Raw genomic sequence first — 15,221 nt, 5'->3', positions numbered from 1 at the left:
TATTTTCAAATCAGGATGGTGAGCGGTTCGGAGAGGAACTTGCAGGAGATGGTGTTCCCATATATCTGCTGTCTAGATGAAAGTGGTCATGGGTCTAGAAGATGTTGCCTAAAGAATGTTGGTGAGTTTCTGCTGTGCATTTTGTAGACAGTACACACTGATGCTACTGACTTTAACTTTAATACACATTAATGTCAGTGTAAAGTTAAATGCTACTGAGCATCAGTGGGGGAGAAAATGGATGCTTGTTGGTGTGGTTCCAATCAAGTGGGCTGCATTGGGCTGGATGGTATCAAGCATCTTTAATGTTGTTGGAGCTGACCTCATCCAGCCAAACGGGAAATATTCCATCACACTCCTGACTTGTGCCTTGTTGATGGTGGACAGGCTTTGGGGAATCAGGAGTGATTTAATTGGAGGTCAGACAATATTCTGGGTTTAGGTCAGGGCTTGAGAATAAGAGTTACAGGAAATGTTGGGGTTAGGGTTGGGACTTTGCAGATCAAACTGAAGAACATGCCACATGAGAACCTAAAAATCATGAACAGGAGTAGACTACTTAACCTGTCGAAAGTGGTCAGCCAATTACTGGGATCATAGCTGATTTACTATTTCATCCACCATAACCCTGTTTCTCTTGATGCTGTTATGTTAAGAGTCCATATCACTCTGGGGGAGAATATTCCCAAGGTTCCCCAGCCTCTAAGTGAAGAAATGCTCCTCATCTCAGGCTTAAATGGGCTGACTTTCATCTTGACAACTTCCCCTGGTTTTAGACTCCCTCTTCAACACCCAACCCATTTTGCAGGCCACAGAGACACAGACTTGCACAGACCAGGTCATAGCCAGTAAGTCTTTAAGTTTCAATGAGATCACCTTTCATTCTTCAAAGTTTGCAAAGACTCAGCCTCCTCAATCTCTTCTCGCCAAACAGTCGGCCATCCCAGGGATTAATCTGGTGAGCTTCGACTGCACTCCCTCGAAGGCAATTATATCCTTCTTGAGATAAGGAGACCAAAACTGTACTTAGTGCCCAAAGTAAAGACTCAAAAAGGCTCTATATAACTGCAGCAAGACATGGTAACTCTGGGTCACAAATTCCCCCGACCATTGGCCTCCTGAATTGCTTGCCGAAGCTTCAGTGAGTATAGGAGTTGGGATGTCATGTTGTGGGACTTGTATAGGACATTGGTTAGGTCACTTTTAGAATACTGCGTCAACTCTGGTCAGCATTCTACAGGAAGGATGATGTGAAACATGAAAAGGTGCAGGAAAGATTACAAGGATGTTGCAGGGTTGGAGGGTTTGAGTTATAGGGAGAGACTCAATAGGCTAGAGCAATTTTCGCTGGAGGGTTGGAGGCTGAGCTGTGACATTATAGAGGTTTATAAAATCTTAAGGGGCATGGATAGCATAAATGCACAAGATTTTTCCCCAGGGTGGGGGAGTCCAAAACTAGACAGTGTATATTTAAGATGAGAGGGGAAAGGATCTGAAGGGTAAATTATTCACACAGAGAGTGGTGCGTGTATGGAACGAGCTGCAAGAGAAGGTGATGGAAGCTGGTACAATTACAACATTTAAAGGGCATCTGGATGGGTATATGAATTGGAAGGGTTTAGAGGGATATAAGCTAAATGCTGGCAAATGGGACTAGGTCAGATTGGGATGGCCGGTCAGCACAATAGAGTTAGACCTATGGCTCTATTTCCATGCTGTATGACTCTATGACTCTGACTCATGAACACAGATACCCTTTGAAGTTGAACACATCCTAGCCTCTCACCATGGAAGAAATTCTCCCCGTCTCTGTTGCTCTGGTCAAAGTGGAGAAGCTGACAATTCTCCACATGGCGCCCTATCTGCCAAATTTTTGTTAGCCTCTCAATATCCCCATACTATGTCTTAGCATTCTCCACACAGCTTCTCTTCCCACTGAACCATTTGCAAACCTGGGAATATTGCCTTTCTCTCCTACATCTGGGTTACAGTTAGCGAATATTTAAGGCCCAAGTTCTGGCAGGGTAGGATGTTGGGGCCATCGATGTTGTTTGAAGGTTAAGGAATTAGTCTCCTGAGGTCAGAGGTTACAATCAGGGTAAGTATTGTGGTTAGGGAAGGGCTAATGCTCTAGGGGCCAGATTAGTTTTTTGGAAGTTTTTTGGAAGCCTGATGCTTGTAAAATCGTAAGAGCTTTCATGGTTTCCAGTCGCAATCAGTGTTGTAAATGTCACAGATCAGTCACCATACTTCTCACTGTCATATTCCTAGAGTTTGTTGCTCTCCTTCCAAATGCTGCCCGTGTTTCTGCATCTCCCAGTTCTGTGTTTACAGCATTCAGGTCCCAACCTACACTCAGTTTCTGAGTCATGTCCCACCGAGTCCCTCAATTGAGATTGCTAAAGCTGGTGTTCTGCACTTCACTCGGACTGCGTGCCCTTATTTCTGCCTGCAGGGTTTTTTTAAAGCTCATGTTGTGGGATATGGACATTGCTGGCTGGCCAGTATGATTTCTCACCCCTAATTGCCCTTTGAGAACATGGTGGTGAGCTGTTTTCTCACCTGCAGCAGTCCGCCTGCTGTATGTAGGCCCTAGGGAGAGAATTCCAGGATTTTAACCCAGTGACACTGAAAGAATGGCGATATATTTCCATGTTGGGGTGGTGAGTGGCTTGGAGGGGAACTTGCAGGGGGTGGTGTTCTCATGTACCTGCTGCCCCTTGTCCTTCTAGATGGAAGTGACCGTGGGTCTGGAAGGTGCTGCTTGAAGATCTTTGGTGAGTTTCTGCAGTGAATTTTGTAGGTGGTACACACTGCTGTTACTGAGCATCGGTGGGGGGAGGGAGGGAGGGAGGGAGCGAGGGGATGTTTGGCGGGCGGGGGGGCGCAAATCTAGCAGGGGCTGCTTTGTACCTGGATGGTGTCACGCTTCCCGAGTTGGAGCTGCCACCATCCAGAGCAAGTGGGGAATATTCCATCACACTCCAGACTTGTGCCTTGCAGATGGTGGGCAGGGCTTGGGGAGTCAGGAAGTGAGTTACTCACCACTGAATTCCCAGCCTCTGACCTCTCGTAGCCTCTGTGTTTATGTTTCTGGGCAATGTTGATAGTGGGGTATTCACTGATGGCAACACCAATTGAATGTGAAGGGGTGATGGTTAGATTGTATCTTACTGGGGATGGTCATAGACTGGCATTTGTAGCTTGCCACTTGTCAGCCCAAGCCTGGATATTGTCCAGATCTTGTCATTTGGATACAGACTGCTTCAGCATCTGAGGAGCCGCAAATGGTGCTGAACATTTTACAATCATTGGAGAACATCTCCACTTCTGATGTTATGATGGAGGGAAAGTCTTAGATTAAGCAGCTGAAGGTGGTTGGGCCCAGGACATTACCCTGAGGAACTCCTACAGAGATGTCCTGGAGCTAGGATGGCTGACCCTCCAACAACCATGACCATCTTCCTATGGGCAAGGTATGACTCCAGTCAGGGGAGTGTTTGCCCCCAAAACCCATTTATTCCAGTTTTGCCAGCGTCTGTGATGTCAAGAGCTGTCACTCTCCCCTCCCCTCTGGAATTCAGCCCGTTTGTCCATGTTTGACCCAAGGCTGGAATGAGGTCAGGAGCTGGGTGACCCTGGGGATCCCAAACTGGGCCTCACTGAGCAGGTTATTGCTGAGCAGGTGCTGCTTGATAGCTCTGTTGGTGACACCTTCCATCACTTTCCTGATGATTGATAGTAGAGTGATGGGGCCGTAATTGGCCAAATTGGAGTTGTCCTTTTTTTATGCACAAGACATACCTGGGCAATTTTCCACATTGTTGGATAGATGCCAGTGTTGTAAATGTACTGGAACAGCTTGGCTAGGGGAACGACAAGTTCTGGAGCACAGGTCTTCAGCACTATTGCCGGAATGATGGGAGAGCCTATAGCCTTTGCAGTATCCAGTGTCTTCATCCATTTCTCAATATCACGTGGAGTGAATAGAATTGGCTGAAGACCAGTATCCACATTACTGGGGATCATGGGAGATTCTCTTGAATGGGAGCTGATCCCCATTCCTTCTCTCTACTATCTAAACTTCAATTCCTTTTCTCCACTATATAGTCTTCTACCTAGACTTCCAAAAGGCCTTTGATAAGGTGCCTCACGGGAGGCTGCTGAGCAAGGTGAGGGCCCATTGTGTTCAAGGGGAGCTACTGGCATGGATTGAGGATTGGCTGTCTGGCAGAAAGCAGAGAGTTGGGATAAAAGGTTCTGTTTTGGAATGGCAGCTAGTGACAAGTGGGGTCCCGCAGGGTTCAGTGTTGGGGCCACAGCTGTTCACATTATATATTAATGATCTGGATAAAGGGTCTGGGGGCATTCTGGTGAAGTTTGCCGATGATACGAAGTTCGGTGGACAGGCAGGTAGTACTGAGGAAGTGAGGAGGCTGCAGAAAGAAGGGCTCGTGCCCGAAACGTCGATTCTCCTGCTCCTTGGATGCTGCCTGACCTGCTGCGCTTTTCCAGCAACACATTTTCAGCTGCAGAAAGATTTAGACAGTTTGGGAGAGTGGTCTGGAAATGGCTGATGAAATTCAACATGAGCAAGTGCGAGGTATTGCACTTTGAAAAAAAGAATACAAGCATGGACTATTTTCTAAATGGTGAGAAAATTCATAAAGTCAAAGTACAAAGGGATCTGGGAGTGCTAGTCCAGGATTCTCTAATGGTTGATTTGCAGGTTGAGTCTGTGATTAAGAAAGCAAATGTAATGTTGTCATTTATCTCAAGAGGGTTGGAATGTAAAAGCAGTGATGTGTTACTGAGACTTTATAAAGCTCTGGTTAGGCCCCATTTAGATTATTGTGGCTAATTTGGGCCCCACACCTCAGGAAGGACATACTGGCACTGGAGCGAGTCCAGCGGAGATTCACACAGATGATCCCTGGAATGGTAGGCGATGAACGGTTGAGAATCCTGGGATTGTATTCATTAGAGGTTAGAAGATTGAGGGGAGATCTAATAGAAACTTGCAAGATAATTCATGACTTAGAAAGGGTGGACACTGTTAAATTGTTTCCAAAAGACGGGGATACAACCATACAATTAGAGGGGGTTAATTTATAACAGAAATGAAGAGACATTTCTGCAGCCAGGGAGTGGTGGGCCTGTGGAATTCATTGCCATGGAGTGCAGTGGAGACCAGGACATTAAATGTCTTCAAGGCAGAGATTGATAAATTCTTAATCACGCAAGGAATTAAAAGATATGGGGAGAGTGTGGGTAAGTGGCATTGAAATGCCCATCAGCTATAATTGAATACAGAATGGGTCAAATAGCCTTACTTCGACTCCTATTTCTTATGGTCCTTTCTGGCTGAAGAGCTCAGTCCTGCCTTTCAATTCCCTTCTCCTGGAGAAATTGAAGGGCAGATTAACCTGCAAAAACCTTGAACCCAATTTGTTAAGACACACAACATGTACCTTTAGCCACCACGTCCAGTTTGATGGTCTTGTTTGTTTGGGTGAAGAATATGAACTCCCCATTCCTGTAGGTAAAGGTTCTGTTGAAGAAACACCGGTAAGTGCCAGCGTCTGAGAAGCTGACATTGTGCAGCATGATTGTCGCTTCCTGGATATCAGAGGTTTCCTTGCTCCCTGACCACTCGATTCGATTCTCAAAATCACCATAGGCGGTCGCCACATCTGGGTAGGCATACTCGTAGATCTAAGAAGACCAAGATCATGTAGAATTTCAGATCAACAGCAGCATTGCATTCAAAACATCGCACAATGTTCAGTGAGTTCAAATTGAACGTCAGTTAACACAAAAATATGATCAAACACACTGCCTTAGAGAGCAGTAGCCAGAATCATGCAGCTTGACTCATTCAGCACTGACCCTCCGACAGTGCCCACTCCCTCAGCACTGACCCTCCGACAGTGCCCCCTCCCTCAGCACTGACCCTCCGACAGTGCCCACTTGCTCAGCACTAACCCTCCGACAGTGCCCACTCCCTCAGCACTGACCCTCTGACAGTGCGGCACTCCCTCAGCACTAACCCTCTGACAGTGCCCACTCCCTCAGCACTGACCCTCCGACAGTGCCCACTCCCTCAGCACTGACCTTCCGACAGTGAGGCACTCCCTCAGCACAGACCCTCCGACAGTGCCCACTCCCTCAGCACTGACCCCCCGACAGTGCCCACTCCCTCAGCACTGACCCTCCGACAGTGCCCACTCCCTCAGCATGACCCTCCGACAGTACCCATTCTCTCAGCAATGACCTTACAACAGTGCGGCATTCCTTCAGCACTGACCCTCCGACAGTGCCCCCTCCCTCAGCACTGACCCTCCGACAGTGCCCACTCCCTCAGCACTGACCCTCCGACAGTGCCCACTCCCTCAGCACTGACCCTCCGACAGTGCCCACTCCCTCAACACTGACCCTCCGACAGTGCCCGCTCCCTCAGCACTGACCTTCCGACAGTGCCCACTCCCTCAACACTGACCCTCCGACAGTGCCCGCTCCCTCAGCACTGACCCTCTGACAGTGCCCACTCGCTCAGCACTGACCCTCTGACAGTTCCCACTCTCTCAGCACTGACCCTCCGACAGTGCCTACTCCCTCAGCACTGACATTCCGACAGTGCCCAGTCCCTCAGCACTGACCCTCCGATAGTGCCCACTCCCTCAGCACTGACCCTCCGACAGTGCCCAGTCCCTCAGTACTGACCCTCCGACAGTGCCCACTCCCTCAGCACTGACCCTCCGATAGTGCCCAGTCCCTCAGCACTGTCCCTCTGACAGTGCCCGCTCTCTCAGCACTGACCCTCCGACAGTGCCCGCTCTCTCAGCACTGACCCTCCGACAGTGCCCACTCCCTCAGCACTGACCCTCCGACAGTGCCCACTCCCTCAGCACTGACCCTCCGACAGTGCCCACTCCCTCAGCACTGACCCTCCGACAGTGCCCACTCTCTTAGCACTGACCCTCCTACAGTGACCACTCCCTCAGCACTGACCCTCCGACAGTGCCCACTCCCTCAGTACTGACCCTCCGAGAGTGCGGCACTCCCTCAGCACTGACCCTCCGACAGTGCCCACTCCCTCAGCACTGACTCTCCGATAGTGCCCACTCCCTCAGCACTGACCCTCCGACAGTGCAGCACTCCCTCAATACTGACCGTCCGAAAGTGCCAACTCCCTCAGCACTGACCCTCCGATAGTGCCCACTCCCTCAGCACTGACCCTCCTACAGTGTCCACTCCGTCAGCACTGACCCTCCGACAGTGCCCACTCCCTCAGGACTGACCCTCCGACAGTGCGGCACTCCCTCAGCACTGACCCTCCGACAGTGCGGCACTCCCTCAGCACTGATCCTCCGACAGTGCCCACTTGCTCAGCACTAACCCTCCGACAGTGCCCACTCCCTCAGCACTGACCCTCCGACAGTGTTACACTCCCTCAGCACAGAACCCCCGACAGTGCGGCACTCCCTCAGCACCGACCCTCTGACAGTGTGGCACTCCCTCAGCACTGAACACCCGACAGTGCTGCACACCCTCAGCACTGACCGCCGACAGTGCCCACTCTCTCAGCACTGACCCCGTGACAGTGCCCACTCCCTCAGCACTGACCCTCTGATAGTTCCTACTCTCTCAGCACTGACATTCCAACAGTGCCTAGTCCCTAGTACTGAACCTCCGACAGTGCCCACTCCCTCAGCACTGACGCTCCGACAGTGCCCAGTCCCTCAGTACTGACCCTCCAACAGTGCCCGCTCGCTCAGGACTGACATTCCAACAGTGCCCGCTCCCTCAGCACTGACCCTCCGACAGTGCCCACTCCCTCAGCACTGACTCTCCGACAGTGCCCACTCCCTCAGCACTGACCATCCGACAGTGCAGCACTCCCACAGCACTGACACCCCAACAGTGCAGCACTCCCTTAGCAGTGACCCTCCGACAGTGCGGCACTCCCTCAGCACTGACCCTCCAACAGTGCCCACTCCCTCAGCACTGACCCTCCGACAGTGCGGCACTCCCTCAGCACTGACCCTCCAACAGTGCCCACTCCCTCAGCACTGACCCTCTGACAGTGCCCAATCCCTCAGCACTGACCCTCCTACAGTGCCCACTCCCTCAGCACAGACCCTCCGACAGTGCGGCACTCCCTAGGCACTGACCCACCGACAGTGCAGCATTCCCTCAGCACTGACACTCCAACAGTGTGGCACTCCCTCAGCAGTGGACACCCGACAGTGCTGCACTCCCTCAGCACTGACCGCCGACAGTGCCCACTCCCTCAGCACTGACCGCCGACAGTGCCCACTCCCTCAGTACTGACCCTCCGACAGTGCCCACTCCCTCAGCACTGACCGCCAACAGTGCCCACTCCCTCAGCACTGACCCTCCGACAGTGCCCACTCCCTCAGCACTGACACTCTTACAGTGCCCATTCCCTCAGCACTGACCCTCCAACAGTGCGCACACCCTCAGCACTGACCTTCCAACATTCCCACTCCCTCAGCACCGACCTTCCAATAGTGCCCACTCCCTCAGCACTGACCCTCTGACAGTGCGCACACCCTCAGCACTGACCTTCCAACATTCCCACTCCCTCAGCACCGACCTTCCAATAGTGCCCACTCCCTCAGCACTGACCCTCCGACAGTGCCCACTCCCTCAGCACTGACCCTCCGACAGTGCCCACTCCCTCAGCACTGACCCTCCGACAGTGCGCACACCCTCAGCACTGACCTTCCAACATTCCCACTCCCTCAGCACTGACCCTCCGACAGTGCCCACTCTCTCAGCACTGACCCTCCAACAGTGCCCACACCCTCAGCACTGACCTTCCAACATTCCCACTCTCTCAGCACTGACCCTCTGACAGTGCCCACTCTCTCAGCACTGACCCTCTGACAGTGCCCATACCCTCAGCACTGACCCTCTGACAGTGCCCACTCCCTCAGCACTGACCCTCTGACAGTGCCCAGTCCCTCAGCACTGACCCTCCGACAGTGCCCGCTCCCTCAGCACTGACCCTCTGACAGTGCCCACTCCCTCAGCACTGACCCTCCGACAGTGCAGTACACCCTCAGCACTGACCCTCTGACAGTGCCCACTCCCTCAGCACTGACCCTCCGACAGTGCAGTACACCCTCAGCACACCGACCACATTGCGCTCTCTCAGCACGGACGCTCCAACAGTGTGGCGCTTCCTGAGCACTGGCCCTCTCATGTTATGGCATTCCCTCCATTCAAACAGTCTGACAGTGCCCGTCACACCAGTGACTGACCACAGTACATCACCCTCCAGTGTCTGAGCACTTTATAAACATCATCCTCCAGTGTGAGACCACTATACTTACCCTCCAGTGTGAGACCACTATACTTTACCCTCCAGTGGGAGAGCACTGTACATCATCCTCCAGTGTGTGAGAGCACTGTATATTATCCTCCAGTGTGTGAGAGCACTGTACATTACCCTCCAGTGTGAGAGCACTGTACATCATCCTCCAGTGTGTGAGAGCACTGTATATTATCCTCCAGTGTGTGAGAGCACTGTATATTATCCTCCAGTGTGTGAGAGCACTGTACATTACCCTCCAGTGTGTGAGAGCACTGTACATTACCCTCCAGTGTGAGAGCACTGTACATTACCCTCCAGTGTGACAGCACTGTACATTACCCTCCAGTGTGAGAGCACTGTACATTACCCTCCAGTGTGAGAGCACTGTACATCACCCTCCAGTGTGAGAGAGCACTGTACATTACCCTCCAGTGTGAGAGCACTGTACATCACCCTTCAGTGTGAGAGCACTGTACATCACCCACCAGTGTGAGAGAGCACTGTACATTACCCTCCAGTGTGAGAGCACTGTACATTACCCTCCAGTGTGAGAGCACTGTACATTACCCTCCAGTGTGAGAGAGCACTGTACATTACCCTCCAGTGTGAGAGCACTGTACATTACCCTCCAGTGTGAGAGCACTGTACATCACCCACCAGTGTGAGAGAGCACTGTACATTACCCTCCAGTGTGAGAGCACTGTACATTACCCTCCAGTGTGAGAGCACTGTACATCACCCTTCAGTGTCTGAGCACTATACATCACCCTCCAGTGTCTGAGCACTGTACATTACCCTCCAGTGTGAGAGCACTGTACATTACTCTCCAGTGTGAGAGCACTGTACATTACCCTCCAGTGTCTGAGCACTGTACATTACCCTCCAGTGTATGAGCACTGTACATTACCCTCCAGTGTGAGAGCACTGTACATCACCCTCCAGTGTCTGAGCACTGTACATTACCCTCCAGTGTCTGAGCACTGTACATTACCCTCCAGTGTGAGAGCACTGTACATTACCCTCCAGTGTGAGAGCACTGTACATCACCTCCCAGTGTCTGAGCACTGTACATTACCCTCCAGTGTATGAGCACTGTACATTACCCTCCAGTCTCTGAGCACTGTACATTACCCTCCAGTGTGAGAACACTGCACATTGCCCTCCAGTGTCTGAGCACTGTACATTATACTCCAGTGTGAGAACACTGCACATTGCCCTCCAGTGTCTGAGCACTGTACATTACACTCCAGTGTGAGAACACTGCACATTGCCCTCCAGTGTTTGAGCACTGTACATTACACTCCAGTGTGAGAACACTGCACATTGCCCTCCAGTGTCTGAGCACTGTACATTACACTCCAGTGTGAGAACACTGCACATTGCCCTCCAGTGTCTGAGCACTGTACATTACACTCCAGTGTGAGAACACTGCACATTGCCCTACAGTGTCTGAGCACTGTACATTACTCTCCAGTGTGAGAGCACTGTACATTGCCCTCCAGTGTCTGAGCACAGTTCATTACCCTCCAGTGTGAGAGTATTGCACAACCTTTTTGCAGACCTTACACATCAAGTGGATCAGCTGAGCTGAGAAATCCCTACCTTGTAAAAGGTGTTGTTTTGCTGTGGGCGAAAGACCCACTCAGCAACTGTCATGGCCTCAGTCTCACCACGTTTCTTACACGAGATACAGCGCAGTTTCATTGTCTGATCTTTGACAGCTTCAGTATCTGAATCCACTTCCACACACCCAGGGTTGGAGCAGTCAGCTACAAAGAATCAAACACAACAAGCTAAGTGACTGGATTCTGGAGCCAATTCCAGATGGGAAGTCACATGGATATATGAGTAAACCATTCAGCCTATTGATCCTGTTCAGCCATTCAATAAGATCATAGCTGATCTGTTGGTATTCCTAATCCCATGTTCCTGCTCAGCCTCGATTTTAACAGAATCTATCCATTTCTGCCTTTACAAGATTCAGTGACCTTAAGAATCCTCTGCATCTATGTCCTAACAGGGTGACCTCTCATGCTAAATAGTGCCCACTTGCTCGAGACTGATCCACAGAATGAAACATCCTTCCCACATTCACATTGTGATGACCATTCAGGATCTTATACACTTCAGTCAGGCCACCCTCACTCTTCTGAACAAGCCCTGTCTTCATAATACAATCCACTCATTCCATGGATCAGTAAAGAATCTATCCACCTCGTTCTTATAAATCTTCAATGAGCCAGCCCTCATCACTCTCCAGGGAGAGAATCCCATAGACTCGCACCCCGCCTCCCCCCTCCCCCACCCTCCCTCACAGGAGAGTAAAAAAGTTCCTTATCTCTGTCTCAAAGGGAGACGCCTTAACCTGAAAATTGTATCTCACCCCAGCCCACTTCTATTCTAGATTCTCCCCAAGAGGGGAAGCATCTTCTCACCATCCACCCAATCAACAGTCCTCCCCCCACCCCCCAGGTGTACAGTAATGTACAGTGCTCAGACACTGGAGGGGTTCCTTTCAGATGGCCCTCTCATTCTTTGCAACTCCGATGGATTAGGTCCCAACCTGCTCAATCTTTTCACAATAAAGACTAACTCCTTTGCCCCAGGCCATGGAATAGTGTAGGGTAGATAGGCTTCAGATTGGTTCCGCAGGTTGGTGCAACATCGAGGGCCGAAGGGCCTGTATTGCGCTGTAATATTCTCTGTTCTAGTTCTCTGAACTGCATCTGTTAACTAAGAGAACAGGGCTGTTACCCTTCTCTAGATGTGGCCACCTCCTCCTACTGCCCCCTTGACCATGACCCCACCTCCCACCACCAAACCATCATCTCCCAGACCATCCATAACCTCATCACCTCAGGGGATCTCCCATCCACTGCCTCCAACCTCATAGTCCCACAACCCCGCACCGCCCGTTTCTACCTCCTGCCCAAAATCCACAAACCTGACTGCCCCGGCCGACTCATTATCTCAGCCTGCTCCTGCCCCACCGAACTCATCTCTGCAGACCTCGACACGGTCCTGTCCCCCTTAGTCCAAGAACTCCCCACCTACGTTCGGGACACCACCCACGCCCTCCACCTCCTCCATGATTTTCGCTTCCCCGGCCCTCAATGCCTTATCTTCACCATGGACATCCAGTCCCTATACACCTCCATCCTCCATCACAAAGGCCTCAAAGCCCTCTGCTTCTTCCTTTCCCGCCGAACCAACCCTTCCACTGACACTCTCCTGCAACTGACTGAACTGGTCCTCACCCTGAACAGCTTCTCTTTCCAATCCTCCCACTTCCTCCAAACCAAAGGAGTAGCCATGGGCACCCACATGGGTCCCAGCTATGCCTGCCTCTTCGTCGGATATGTGGAACAGTCCATCTTCCGGAGCTACACTGGTACTACCCTCCACCTTTTCCTCCACTACATCGATGACTGTATCGGCGCTGCCTCGTGCTCCCACGAGGAGGTTGAACAGTTCATCCACTTTACCAACACCTTCCACCCTGACCTCAAATTTACCTGGACCGTCTCAGACTCCTCCCTTCCCTTCCTAGACCTCTCCATTTCTATCTCAGGCGATCGAATCAACACGGACATTTACTATAAACCGACTGACTCCCACAGTTACCTAGACTACACCTCCTCCCACCCTGTCCCCTGTAAAAACGCCATCCCATATTCTCTATTCCTTCGTCTCCGCCGCATCTGCTCCCAGGAGGACCAGTTCCAATACCGAACAACCCAGATGGCCTCCTTCTTCAAGGACTGCAATTTCCCCCCAGACGTGATCGACGATGCTCTCCACCGCATCTCCTCCGCCCTTGAGCACAGCCCCTCCAACCGCCACCAGGACAGAACCCCACTGGTCCTCACCTACCACCCCACCAACCTCCATATACATCGTATCATCCGTCATCATTTCCGCCACCTCCAAACGGACCCCACCACCAGGGATATATTTCCCTCCCCTCCCCTATCAGCGTTCCAAAAAGACCACTCCCTGCGTGACTCCCTCGTCAGATCCACACCCCCCACCAACCCAACCTCCACTCCTGGCACCTTCCCCTGCAACCTCAAGAAATGCAAAACTTGCGCCCACACCTCCCCCCTTACTTCCCTCCAAGGCCCCAAGGGATCCTTTCATATCCACCACAAATTCACCTGCACTTCCACACAAATCATTTACTGCATCCACTGCACCCGATGTGGCCTCCTCTATATTGGGGAGACAGGCCGCCTACTTGCGGAACGTTTCAGAAAACACCTCTGGGACACCTGGACCAACCAACCCAACTACCTCGTGGCTCAACACTTCAACTCCCCCTCCCACTCCACCAAGGACATGCAGGTCCTTGGACTCCTCCATCACCAGACCATAGCAACATGACGGTTGGAGGAAGAGTGCCTCATCTTCCGCCTGGGAACCCTCCAACCACAAGGGATGAACTCAGATTTCTCCAGTTTCCTCATTTCCCCTCCCCCCACCTTATCTCAGTCAAATCCCTCGAACTCAGCACCACCTTCCTAGCCTGCAATCTTCTTCCTGACCTCTCCGGCCCCACCCCCACTCCGGCCTTAACCTTAACCTCCTTCCACCTATCGCATTTCCAATACCCCACTCCCAAGTCCCTCCTCCCTACCTTTTATCTTAGCCTGCTGAACACACTTTCCTCATTCTTGAAGAAGGGCTCATGCACGAAACATCGATTCTCCTGCTCCTTGGATGCTGCCTGACCTGCTGCGCTTTTCCAGGAACACATTTTCAGCCCAGATGTGGCCACACCAATATTACAAACCTCCCTATGTTTAGAATCCATTCCACATGCACTAAACACAGTATTTACATCCAATTATGTCTCTTTGTTTCTTGCTGAATCGACAGAATAGCTACCTGCCATTCATGGATCCAGGATTCCCAGATTTCCTTGTGACTCATGGTTCTCCGATCCCTCTCCTTAATGTGGTTGATTTTTCTTTGTGAATTAAAACATTAGAATTTACTGGCGGTATCACAAGGCAGTACTGAATTGCACAGAAGCTGGGCTCCCTATAGCTAGGGTTAGCTGAAACTATATTCCCAAAAGACTGCATGTACCTTAACTGTAACAAAGAGCATGCAAAAGCACAGGTAAAATCTGACTACACAACCATCTCCTCCAAAATACCTCTGCAGCTGAGTATTTGCCACATTTCACTGCTCCATTAGACTGACATCAGCACATAGAAAAATACTGAAGTCACCCTCTAGATTGCTGCATTCAGATATGTCTGTTCATTGGAGACTGGCAATTCATCTTGTACCTGGGCTGCACTGCACTTTGGAGGAGAAATGTGGATGCTGGGATAAAAACAGTTGGGTTTCTGAGCTGGGGTTTTACTGGGTTGAAATGACTAAACTTCTAGGCCATCTCTGAATTGTGGTTTATTCCGTGCTGTTCAGGGAGAAGCTGGCAAAAAATAGAAAGGAGTTGAGCTGATTCTGCATTACAGTCAGCTTCATTTTAACAACAGTCATTTAGCTGGGATAGTGAAGGTCATTAATCTTCTCAACTTGCAACTTAGCCCTGTGATTATCCCTGGGTTGTGTTGGCTCTGAGGCTTCGAGGATGGGAAATGAGAAATGCAGAGCTTTCTTTAGGCAGAACCCTCTATAAATATCTGACAGTAAATCAATTATTCATCAGGTACCCACTCCAGAATTGGAATGGCTTTAATTACACAGCCCTAATGTGCTGGATAAATCAAAATGAGCAAGGATGTCAATGTTAGACTTGTCACAACTGCACTGATTCCAAGTCTAGTGAGACCTAAGGATCCTCTGTGCCGGATTGGACAATTCTTTGAACAACACATTTTAAAAATGGGTAGCTACCACCAATAAT

The 15,221-nt window shown here is 50.9% G+C and overlaps 1 protein-coding gene across 8 annotated transcripts in view; it reads right to left on the bottom strand.

Moving 5' to 3' along the window:
• LOC140458827 (sodium channel regulatory subunit beta-1-like) overlaps nucleotides 1-15,221 on the bottom strand; it is a 94,905-nt gene that overhangs the window by 15,645 nt on the left and 64,039 nt on the right. For 7 of the 8 annotated variants that reach the window (XR_011953716.1, XM_072553493.1, XM_072553487.1 and 4 more), the window contains exons 3-4: nucleotides 10,946-11,112; nucleotides 5,472-5,715 (exon numbers count right to left, since the gene is read on the bottom strand). Coding sequence is in view for 7 of the 8 variants with exons in the window: in XM_072553493.1 (XP_072409594.1) it covers nucleotides 5,472-5,715; nucleotides 10,946-11,112 (411 nt within the window). In the remaining variant the exon portion in view is untranslated. Of the gene's footprint in view, nucleotides 1-5,471; nucleotides 5,716-10,945; nucleotides 11,113-14,230; nucleotides 14,313-15,221 lie in introns of all 8 variants that reach the window. The other variant, XM_072553494.1, reaches the window with a different exon arrangement.

Source organism: Chiloscyllium punctatum, chromosome 34 (genome assembly GCF_047496795.1).
Source record: "Chiloscyllium punctatum isolate Juve2018m chromosome 34, sChiPun1.3, whole genome shotgun sequence".
NCBI classification, from domain to species: Eukaryota; Metazoa; Chordata; class Chondrichthyes; order Orectolobiformes; family Hemiscylliidae; genus Chiloscyllium; species Chiloscyllium punctatum.
The sequence above is the reverse complement of the archived record's forward strand: the minus strand, read 5'-3'. Positions and strand labels throughout refer to the sequence as shown.